This window comes from Onychostruthus taczanowskii, unplaced genomic scaffold (assembly GCF_017590055.1).
Source record: "Onychostruthus taczanowskii isolate IOZ18803 unplaced genomic scaffold, ASM1759005v1 scaffold315, whole genome shotgun sequence".
Lineage (NCBI taxonomy): Eukaryota > Metazoa > Chordata > Aves > Passeriformes > Passeridae > Onychostruthus > Onychostruthus taczanowskii.
This window is the reverse complement of record NW_024500517.1, coordinates 4524-14835: the sequence shown is the minus strand read 5'-3', so window position 1 is coordinate 14835 and position 10312 is coordinate 4524. Positions and strand designations below refer to the sequence as shown.

The window sequence follows — 10312 nt, the reverse complement described above, 5'->3', positions numbered from 1 at the left end:
GAGCAGAAGCTCTCGCACACTTACCCTTGTTCCCGAGGAGAAGGTGGCCAGGGCAGTGCTTGGTCCAGTCTGGCCCAGGCAGGGCTTTTATAGCAGCCCCAGCATTGCTCAGCTCCAGCTGGGCCAATCTGGACAGGGGACACTCCCTGCTGCTGCTGCTGCTGCTGACACCAGGACTGTGCGGCCCCTGCCCCTCCCTGAGTCAGCATCCCCCAGGTGCCAGCCCAGCACATCCCACTGCCCAAGCAATCTTGTCCTTCCTGCCATATCAGATACTTGATAGCTGGGATGGCACCCAGGAATGGGCACCAGGAATACCTTTAATGGTCCGAATGAGTGGGGCAGGGCTAGAATCAGCCTTGGCCTGATGGACATCAGTGTTTGTTGCCCAGTGTATCACAGGAAGGACATGAGGGGTGTTGGTCCCAAGTCTGGCATAGATCCCTGCGCATTTACTGCTGGTAGATGGCATCTGGTTCAGGTGAGCTGTCCTGTGATGCACAGATCCCCTCCATGCTGAAGGCTTCTGCCACTCCTGACTCTCATGCTCCAGCCCCTGAACAGTATTCCTGGAGCTCATTCCTGGGTGAAATCAAGGCCATCAAAGATCTGACGTGGCAGGAAGGACAAGATGGCTTGGACAGCTGGATGTGCTGGGCTGGCACCTGGGGGATGCTGACTCAGGGAGGGGCAGGGGCTGCACCATCCTGGTGTCAGCAGCAGCAGGGAGTGTCCCATGTGCAGATTGGCCCGACTGGAGCTGAGCAATGCTGGGGCTGCTATAAAAGCCCTGCCTGGGCCAGACTGGACCAAGCACTGCCCTGGCCACCTTCTCCTCCTCGGGAACAAGGGTAAGTGTGCGAGCGCTTCTGCTCGTGGCTCCCTGCTCCAGCCCTGGCCCCTGTGGCACAGGTGCTGCCCTGGGCTGCTCTCCTGCCATGGCTGCCCTCTCTTGCAGAGCACCCTCGGATCCCACGCCAAGATGTCCTGCTACGACCTGTGCCCCCCGAAAACCAGCGCAGACCTGTGCCCCCCCAGAACCAGCGTGGCTGTGCCCCAGCCCATCGCTGAGAGCTGCAACGAGCTGTGCGCCCGCCAGTGCCCCGACTCCTCTGCCTTCATCCAGCCACCACCCGTGGTGGTCACCTTCCCCGGCCCCATCCTCAGCTCCTTCCCCCAGCAGGCCGTGGTAGGCTCCTCCGGAGCACCGGCCTTCGCTGGCTCCCTGGGGCTGGGCGGCCTCTACGGCGCCGGCGCCACCCAGGCCTCGGGGGGCCTCTGCACCTTTGGCAGAGCCTACGCTGCTCCCGCCTGCAGCCCTTGCGTCCTGCCCCGCTACAGCAAGAAGCTCTGGGACACCTGCGGGCCCTGCTAGAGCCACCACCAACATCCCCCAACCCCAGTGAGTGCCTCAGCCCAGCATGGAGGAGTTGAGCTCTGCACAAGTTGCCCTGACCTCCTGCAGCCCCTGACACCTGGCCTGCCTGGGGCCTGCCTACCATCCCTCTCCCTGCCTCTCCTGCCCTTCTTGGTGCAATAAAGTTTTCCTGCATCTGAGTCCTGTCTCTTTGCCTCCTTTTCCCAAGTAATGAAGGTCCCTGTGATTGGGGGTGTTCCAAGAGTGTGAGGGTATTTGGTGATGCTGGGTTGGCCACAGGGAATGGAAAATCTAAGAGGAAGGGGAAGGTGAAACAGAAGAGGGGATGGGTTGTCGGAGGTTGAAGTGGACATGAAAATTAAATCAAAGGTGAAGTGGAAGGATATGAAGGAGAACTCTGGGAACTGGTGAAGTTAGGAGACAGAGAACCAGGAGAAGAAGAATGAGATACGAGATGAGATATAGAGGGAGGAGAAGGAGCAGAAGGACAAGGACAAGGGTAAGGACGAGGAGCTCCAAGCACTCTGCCTGAGGACAGACAGATTGCCCTGCTTGCAGGCCATGAGACCAGGAGCTCTTACACACTGCAGTTGTGTTGGCAGAGAGTGGGATTGGTAGCAGAGCTGGGAGGCATCCCGAGGCAGAGGCTACCTGATCTCCAGCCCCTCTCTGATACCATGTCTCTGCTAAGTCTGAGAGAAACTTCCCCTCCACTCTTCTCTGTACATTAAATTTCCTTATAATCAACTCCTTCTCCTTCCTACTATGTCTTAGTTTATCTTCTTTATAGTTCTCAGATTACTTATTTCCCATCTTCTCCTTTCTATTCTCCTTCTTCAACTTCCTCTTATCTTTCTTCTTCACATTCTCTTTCCTCTTTTTTACCTCCTTCTCCTCTTTCCTCTTATCATTATTTTCAACCTGCTTCTCCTTCCCCTTGTCCTTCGCGTCCGTCTCATCCTTCTGGTCCTTCTCATCATTCTTGTCCTTCTTCTTCTTCTACTCCTTATCCTCCTTCTCCTAACCCTGCCCCTTCCCAACATTCTCTATCTTTTGATCCAGTTTCTATTTTGGTTTCATTTTCTTGTCCTCATTACTGTCATCTGTCCCTGTCTCTCATCACTTTCACTTTCTCCTTTCCCTTCCATTTTCTATTTCCCCTGACCATCACAGCAACATCATTTCCCCTCCAATTCTTGGAACTCCCCGATACCCAGGAGTATTCATGACTTCAGAAAAGGAGGCAAAGAGACAGGAGTCGGATGCAGGAAAAATTTATTGTACCAAGAAAGGCTGGAGAGGCAGGGAAAGGGACGGTGAGCAGGCAGGCCCGATGTCACATCCCTGAGTCAGCATCCCCCAGGTGCCATCCCAGCACATCCCACTGCCCAAGCAATTTTGTCCTTCCTGCCATGTCAGATACTTGATAACAGGGATTTCACCCAGGATTGGGCTCTAGGAAAACCTTTAATGGTTCAAAGGAATGAGGCAGGGCTAGAATCAGCCTTGGCCTGATGGACATCATTGTTTCTCGCCCCATGTATCACAGGATGGACATGAGGAGTATTTGTCTCCAGTCTGGCAGAGCTCCCTGGGCATTGACTGCTGGTAGATGGCGCCTGGTTCAGGTGAGCTGTCCTGTGATGCACAGATCCCCTCCATGCTGAAGGCTTCTGCCACTCCTGCCCTTGAGGCTAAAGACCCTGACACTCCAGCCCTTCCCCAGTGTCCCGGGACCCCATTGGTGTGCGAAATCAAGGTTATCAAGTCCCCCAGGTGGCAGGAAGGACAAGATGGCGTGGACGGCTGGATGTGCTGGGCTGGCACCTGGGGGATGCTGACTCAGGGAGGGGCAGGGGCTGCACCATCCTGGTGTCAGCAGCAGCAGGGAGTGTCCCATGTGCAGATTGGTCCGACTGGAGCTGAGCAATGCTGGGGCTGCTATAAAAGCCCTGCCTGGGCCAGACTGGACCAAGCACTGCCCTGGCCACCTTCTCCTCCTCGGGAACAAGGGTAAGTGTGTGAGCACTTCTGCTCGCGGCTCCCTTCTCTAGCCCTGGCCCCTGTGGCTCAGGTGCTGCCTTGGGCTGCTCTCCTGCCATGGCTGCCCTCTCTTGCAGAGCACCCTCGGATCCCACGCCAAGATGTCCTGCTACGACCTGTGCCCCCCGAAAACCAGCGCAGACCTGTGCCCCCCCAGAACCAGCGTGGCTGTGCCCCAGCCCATCGCTGAGAGCTGCAACGAGCTGTGCGCCCGCCAGTGCCCCGACTCCTCTGCCTTCATCCAGCCACCACCCGTGGTGGTCACCTTCCCCGGCCCCATCCTCAGCTCCTTCCCCCAGCAGGCCGTGGTAGGCTCCTCCGGAGCACCGGCCTTCGCTGGCTCCCTGGGGCTGGGCGGCCTCTACGGCGCCGGCGCCACCCAGGCCTCGGGGGGCCTCTGCACCTTTGGCAGAGCCTACGCTGCTCCCGCCTGCAGCCCTTGCGTCCTGCCCCGCTACAGCAAGAAGCTCTGGGACACCTGCGGGCCCTGCTAGAGCCACCACCAACATCCCCCAACCCCAGTGAGTGCCTCAGCCCAGCATGGAGGAGTTGAGCTCTGCACAAGTTGCCCTGACCTTCTGCAGCCCCTGACACCTGGCCTGCCTGTTGCCTGCCCACTGTCCCTGTCCCTGCCTCTCCTGCCCTTCAGGGCTCAATAAAGTTTTCCTGCGTCGAATTCCTGTTTCTTTTCCTCCTTTTCTGCAGTGATGAATCCCCCTGGGGTTGGGGGTGTTCCAAGAGTGTGAGGGGAATTGGTGGTGCTGGGATGGCCACAGGGAATGGAATGTGGAAGAGGAAGGTGAAGGTTATACAGAAGTCAGGATGGGACATTTGTGGTTAAAGTGGACATGAAAAGGATATCTGAGTGGAAGTGGGTGGATGCAGGATAGCTGAGGCAACTCTTGGAGTTAAGAGACAGAGAAGAAGGAGAAGGAGAAGAGCAAGGAGAAGGAGAAGTAGAAGGAACTGCAAGTAGTCTGCCTGAAGACAGACAGATCCCCTGACTTGCTAGCCATGAGAAATAGAGCTCTTACAGACCTGCAGTTGTCTTGGCAAAGAGTGGAGTGGGCCACAGAGCTGGGAGCCACCCTAGCACAAAACTACCAGAGCTCCAGCCCCTCTCTGCCACAACAGCTCTGCTAACATATCTCTGAGAAAAACCAGAGAGAGTTTCCCCCCCCCACTCTTCCCTTTACATTAAATTTCCTTGCAATCAACTCCTTCTCCCTCAGTTTCTACATCTTAGTTTTCCTACTTTATATTTCTCCTACTCTTTGTTTCTCATCTTCTCTTTCCTCTTCTCCTTCTTATACTCCTTCCTCTCGTCTTACTTCTCATTCTCTTTCCACTTTTTATCCTCCTTCTCCTCCTTCCTCTTCTCCTCTTCATTGTACTTCTCCTTCCTCTTTTCCTTCTCATCCTTCCCCTCCTTCTCCACCTACCCTTCGTTCGTCTCCTTCTCCACCATCTCCCTTCACTTTCCCAACATTCTCTACTTTTTGACTCAGTTTTAATTTTAGATTTATTTTCTTGTCAGCATTACTGTCCTCTGATGCTGTCCATCATCAATTTTACTTTTCCCTTCTCATTCCATTTTCCATTGTCCCTGGCCATAGCACCAATATGATTTGCCCTCCCACCGTAGGAATACCTCCATCCCTGGGAATTTCCAGGTTTTGGCAAAGGAGGCAAAGACACAAGAGTTGGATGCAGGCAAACTTTATTGTACCAAGAAGGGCAGGAGAGGCAGCGAGAGGGATGGTGGGCAGGCAGGCCAGGTGTCACGGCTTGCAGGAGGCCAGGGCAGCTTGTGCAGAGCTCAGCTTCTCCATGCTGGGCTGAGGCGGCCACCGGGGTTTGGGGCAGTTGGTAGTGGCTCTAGCAGGACCCGCAGGTGTCCCAGAGCTTCTTGCTGTAGCGGGGCAGGACGCAAGGGCTGCAGGCGGGAGCAGCGTAGGCTCTGCCAAAGGTGCAGAGGCCCCCCGAGGCCTGGGTGGCGCCGGCGCCGTAGAGGCCGCCCAGCCCCAGGGAGCCAGCAAAGGCCGGTGCTCCGGAGGAGCCCACCACGGCCTGCTGGGGGAAGGAGCTGAGGATGGGGCCGGGGAAGGTGACCACCACGGGTGGTGGCTGGATGAAGGCAGAGGAGTCGGGGCACTGGCGGGCGCACAGCTCGTTGCAGCTCTCAGCGATGGGCTGGGGCACAGCCACGCTGGTTCTGGGGGGGCACAGGTCCTTCCCCGGCCCCATCCTCAGCTCCTTCCCCCAGCAGGCCGTGGTGGGCTCCTCCGGAGCACCGGCCTTCGGTGGCTCCCTGGGGCTGGGCGGCCTCTACGGCGCCGGCGCCACCCAGGCCTCAGGGGGCCTCTGCACCTTTGGCAGAGCCTACGCTGCTCCCGCCTGCAGCCCTTGCGTCCTGCCCCGCTACAGCAAGAAGCTCTGGGACACCTGTGGGCCCTGCTAGAGCCAACACCAACAGCCCCAAACCCTGGTGACTGCCTCAGCCCAGCATGGAGTTGAGCTCTTCACAAGCTGTCCTCGCCTCCTGCAGCCTGTGGCACCCAACCTGCCAGGGCCTACCTCCCGTCCTTCTCCCAGGCTTTCCTGCCCTTCTTGGTGCAATAAAGTTTTCCTGCATCTAATTCCTGTTTCTTTGCCTCCTTTTCTGGAGTCATGAATCCCCCTGGCGTTGGGGCGGTTTCAAGAGTGTGAGGGGAAATGGTGATGCTGGGATGTCCACAGGGAATGGAATGTGGACGGGCAGGTGAAGGTTCTGCAGAAGTGGGGAAGGGACATTGGAGTTTGAAGTGGAGATGAAAATGCAGACAAAGTGGAAGGGTGCAAAGGAGAACTGTGGGAACTGGTGAGCTTAGGAAACTGTGAATAAGGACAAGGACAAGGACAAGGAGCGCCAAACACTCTTCCTCAAGACAGACACATCCCCCAGCTTGCTGACCATGAGGCCCAGAGCATTCACAGACCTGCAGTTGTCTTAGCAGAGAGTGGGGTCGGCCACAGAGCTGGCAGCCATTTCGGGGCAAAGGCTACCAGAGCTCCAGCCCCTCTCTGCCACCATAGCTCTGCTAAAGGACCTGTGGGAGAAATCAGAGATAGACTTCCCCCTCACTCTTCCCGGTACACTAAATCCCCATGTCATCAACTCCTTCTCATTCAGTTTTCTACTTTTTAGTCTTCCTTCCTTGTATTTCCACTACTCTTTGTTTCTCATCTTCTTTTTCCTCTTCTTCTTCTTCTCCTCCTTTCTCTTGTAGCTACCAGAGCTCCAGCCCCTCTCTGCCACCATAGCTCTGCTAAAGGACCTGTGGGAGAAATCAGAGATAGACTTCCCCCTCACTCTTCCCGGTACACTAAATCCCCATGTCATCAACTCCTTCTCATTCAGTTTTCTACTTTTTAGTCTTCCTTCCTTGTATTTCCACTACTCTTTGTTTCTCATCTTCTTTTTCCTCTTCTTCTTCTTCTCCTTCTTCTTCTCCTTCCTCTTGTCTTTCTTCTTCACGTTCTTTCCTCTTCTTATCCTCTATCTCCTCCTTCCTCTTCTCCTTCGCTTCATCCTTCTCATTCCCCTTTTCCTTTGCATTGTCCTCCTCCTTCTCCTCCTTCTCCTCCTTCCCCTAACCCTGCCCCTTCCCAGCATTCCCTATGTTTTGATTCAGTGTCCAATTTGTTTTCATTTTCATGTCCTCATTACTGTCATCTGTACCTGTCCCTCATCACTTTTACTTTGCCCTTCCCCTTTCATTATCCATTGTTCCACGCTATCCCAGCAACAGCATTTCCCCTCCTACTCTTGGAACTCCCCCAACTCCAGGGCACATGCTGATTTTGGCAAAGGAGGCAAAGAGACAAGGATGGGATGCAGGAGAATTTTATTACACCAAGAAAGGCAGGAGAGGCACGGAAAGGGATGGTGGGCAAGCCCCCGGCAGGCCAGGTGTCACGGCCTGCAGGAGGCCAGGGCAGCTTGTGCAGAGCTCAACTTCTCTATGCTGGGCTGAGGCAACCACGGGGGTTTGGGGCAGTTGGTGGTGGCTCTAGCAGGGCCCGCAGGTGTCCCAGAGCTTCTTGCTGTAGCGGGGCAGGACACAAGGGCTGCAGGCGGGAGCAGCGTAGGCTCTGCCAAAGGTGCAGAGGCCCCCCGAGGCCTGGGTGGCGCCGGCGCCGTAGAGGCCGCCCAGCCCCAGGGAGCCAGCGAAGGCCGGTGCTCCGGAGGAGCCTACCACGGCCTGCTGGGGGAAGGAGCTGAGGATGGGGCCGGGGAAGGTGACCACCACGGGTGGTGGCTGGATGAAGGCAGAGGAGTCGGGGCACTGGCGGGCGCACAGCTCGTTGCAGCTCTCAGCGATGGGCTGGGGCACAGCCACGCTGGTTCTGGGGGGGCACAGGTCCGCGCTGGTTTTCGGGGGGCACAAGTCGTAGCAGGACATCTTGGTGCGGGATCCGAGGGTGCTCTGCAAGAGAGGGCAGCCATGGCAGGAGAGCAGCCCAGGGCAGCACCCGAGCCACAGGGGCCGGGGCTAGAGGAGGGAGCCGCGAGCAGAAGCGCTTGCACACTTACCCTTGTTCCCGAGGAGGAGAAGGTGGCCAGGGTAGTGCTTGGTCCAGTCTGGCCCAGGCAGGGCTTTTATAGGAACCTGGGCATTGCTTAGCTCCAGTCGGGCCAGTCTGGACAGGGAACACTCCCTGCTGCTGCTGCTGCTGCTGACACCAGGAGTGTGTGGCCCCTGCCCCTCCCTGAGTCAGCATCCCCCAGGTGCCAGCCCAGCGCATCCTGCTACCCAAGCCATCTTGTCCTTCCTGCCACGTCAGATTCTTGATAGCAGGGATGGCACAAATGACTGGGCTCCAGGAACACCTGACGGGGGCTGGAACATCATGGGCATGGGTATCAGGAGCCTTCACAATGGAGGTGTCTGTGCCTCACAGGACAGCCCAGCAGAAGCAGACCTCATCTGCCTGCTGTCAGTGCTCAGTAGGTTCCACGAGGCTGGGAAGAAGGATTTCTCTGGTCAGGCCTCATCTCGCAAGATGAGAGAGGAGCAATCCATCCGGCACAGGCTGATTCCAGCCCTGCCCCACCCCTTGGGACCATTAAAGGTGTTCCTGGAGCCCGTTCCTGGGTGCCATCCTGGCTATCAAGGATCTGACGTGGCAGAAAGGACAAGATTGCTTGGGCAGTTGGGCTGGCACCTGGGGGATGCTGACTCAGGGAGGGGCAGGGGCCGCACAGTCCTGGTGTCAGCAGCAGCAGCAGCAGCAGGGAGTGTCCCCTGTCCAGATTGGCCCAGCTGGAGCTGAGCAATGCTGTGGCTGCTATAAAAGCCCTGCCTGGGCCAGACTGGACCAAGCACTGCCCTGGCCACCTTCTCCTCCTCAGGAACAAGGGTAAGTGTGTGAGCGCTTCTGCTTGCGGCTCCCTCCTCCAGCCCCGGCCCCTGTGGCTCAGGTGCTGCCCTGGGCTGCTCTCCTGCCATGGCTGCCCTCTCTTGCAGAGCACCCTCGGATCCCACGCCAAGATGTCCTGCTACGACCTGTGCCCCCCGAAAACCAGCGCGGACCTGTGCCCCCCCAGAACCAGCGTGGCTGTGCCCCAGCCCATCGCTGAGAGCTGCAACGAGCTGTGCGCCCGCCAGTGCCCCGACTCCTCTGCCTTCATCCAGCCACCACCCGTGGTGGTCACCTTCCCCGGCCCCATCCTCAGCTCCTTCCCCCAGCAGGCCGTGGTAGGCTCCTCCGGAGCACCGGCCTTCGCTGGCTCCCTGGGGCTGGGCGGCCTCTACGGCGCCGGCGCCACCCAGGCCTCGGGGGGCCTCTGCACCTTTGGCAGAGCCTACGCTGCTCCCGCCTGCAGCCCTTGTGTCCTGCCCCGCTACAGCAAGAAGTTCTGGGACACCTGTGGGCCCTGCTAGAGCCACCACCAACATCCCCCAACCCCGGTGACTGCCTCAGCCCAGCAAGGAGGTGTTGAGCTCTGCACAAGCTGCCCTGACCTCCTGCAGCCCCTGACACCTGGCCTGCCTGGGGCCTGCCTACCATCCCTCTCCCTGCCTCTCCTGCCCTTCTTGGTGCAATAAAGTTTTCCTGCATCTGAGTCCTGTCTCTTTGCCTCCTTTTCCCAAGTAATGAAGGTCCCTGTGATTGGGGGTGTTCCAAGAGTGTGAGGGTATTTGGTGATGCTGGGTTGGCCACAGGGAATGGAAAATCTAAGAGGAAGGGGAAGGTGAAACAGAAGAGGGGATGGGTTGTCGGGGAGCAGCGTAGGCTCTGCCAAAGGTGCAGAGGCCCCCCGAGGCCTGGGTGGCGCCGGCGCCGTAGAGGCCGCCCAGCCCCAGGGAGCCAGCGAAGGCCGGTGCTCCGGAGGAGCCTACCACGGCCTGCTGGGGGAAGGAGCTGAGGATGGGGCCGGGGAAGGTGACCACCACGGGTGGTGGCTGGATGAAGGCAGAGGAGTCGGGGCACTGGCGGGCGCACAGCTCGTTGCAGCTCTCAGCGATGGGCTGGGGCACAGCCACGCTGGTTCTGGGGGGGCACAGGTCCGCGCTGGTTTTCGGGGGGCACAAGTCGTAGCAGGACATCTTGGTGCGGGATCCGAGGGTGCTCTGCAAGAGAGGGCAGCCATGGCAGGAGAGCAGCCCAGGGCAGCACCCGAGCCACAGGGGCCGGGGCTAGAGGAGGGAGCCGCGAGCAGAAGCGCTTGCACACTTACCCTTGTTCCCGAGGAGGAGAAGGTGGCCAGGGTAGTGCTTGGTCCAGTCTGGCCCAGGCAGGGCTTTTATAGGAACCTGGGCATTGCTTATCTCCAGTCGGGCCAGTCTGGACAGGGAACACTCCCTGCTGCTGCTGCTGCTGCTGACACCAGGAGTGTGTGGCCCC

At 58.2% G+C, this 10312-nt stretch overlaps 6 protein-coding genes across 6 annotated transcripts; 3 read left to right on the top strand and 3 right to left on the bottom strand.

Annotated features, from left to right (window-relative positions):
* Positions 1-982: 982 nt before the first annotated feature.
* LOC121338748 (scale keratin-like) lies at positions 983-1375 on the top strand. The gene has a single exon (XM_041409947.1). It carries the CDS (start codon positions 983-985, stop codon positions 1373-1375), a length of 393 nt encoding a protein of 130 aa, XP_041265881.1.
* A 2147-nt stretch (positions 1376-3522) lies between these two features.
* Positions 3523-3915, top strand: LOC121338739 (scale keratin-like). The gene has a single exon (XM_041409937.1). The coding sequence runs from the start codon at positions 3523-3525 to the stop codon at positions 3913-3915; it is 393 nt and encodes a 130-aa protein (XP_041265871.1).
* A 1384-nt stretch (positions 3916-5299) lies between these two features.
* Positions 5300-5668, bottom strand: LOC121338750 (scale keratin-like). Its single transcript, XM_041409949.1, has one exon. It carries the CDS (start codon positions 5666-5668, stop codon positions 5300-5302), a length of 369 nt encoding a protein of 122 aa, XP_041265883.1.
* A 1805-nt stretch (positions 5669-7473) lies between these two features.
* On the bottom strand, positions 7474-7866 carry LOC121338745 (scale keratin-like). Its single transcript, XM_041409944.1, has one exon. The coding sequence runs from the start codon at positions 7864-7866 to the stop codon at positions 7474-7476; it is 393 nt and encodes a 130-aa protein (XP_041265878.1).
* Positions 7867-8955: 1089 nt separating this feature from the next.
* LOC121338744 (scale keratin-like) lies at positions 8956-9348 on the top strand. The gene has a single exon (XM_041409942.1). The coding sequence runs from the start codon at positions 8956-8958 to the stop codon at positions 9346-9348; it is 393 nt and encodes a 130-aa protein (XP_041265876.1).
* A 294-nt stretch (positions 9349-9642) lies between these two features.
* LOC121338738 (scale keratin-like) lies at positions 9643-10014 on the bottom strand. Its single transcript, XM_041409936.1, has one exon. It carries the CDS (start codon positions 10012-10014, stop codon positions 9643-9645), a length of 372 nt encoding a protein of 123 aa, XP_041265870.1.
* Positions 10015-10312: the final 298 nt, after the last annotated feature.

Bases quoted from the DNA above. Each gene is read 5' to 3' on its own strand.
- LOC121338748 (XM_041409947.1), top strand. From the start codon at position 983: ATGTCCTGCTACGACCTGTGCCCCCCGAAAACCAGCGCAGACCTGTGC.
- LOC121338739 (XM_041409937.1), top strand. From the start codon at position 3,523: ATGTCCTGCTACGACCTGTGCCCCCCGAAAACCAGCGCAGACCTGTGC.
- LOC121338750 (XM_041409949.1), bottom strand. From the start codon at position 5,668: ATGGGGCCGGGGAAGGACCTGTGCCCCCCCAGAACCAGCGTGGCTGTG.
- LOC121338745 (XM_041409944.1), bottom strand. From the start codon at position 7,866: ATGTCCTGCTACGACTTGTGCCCCCCGAAAACCAGCGCGGACCTGTGC.
- LOC121338744 (XM_041409942.1), top strand. From the start codon at position 8,956: ATGTCCTGCTACGACCTGTGCCCCCCGAAAACCAGCGCGGACCTGTGC.
- LOC121338738 (XM_041409936.1), bottom strand. From the start codon at position 10,014: ATGTCCTGCTACGACTTGTGCCCCCCGAAAACCAGCGCGGACCTGTGC.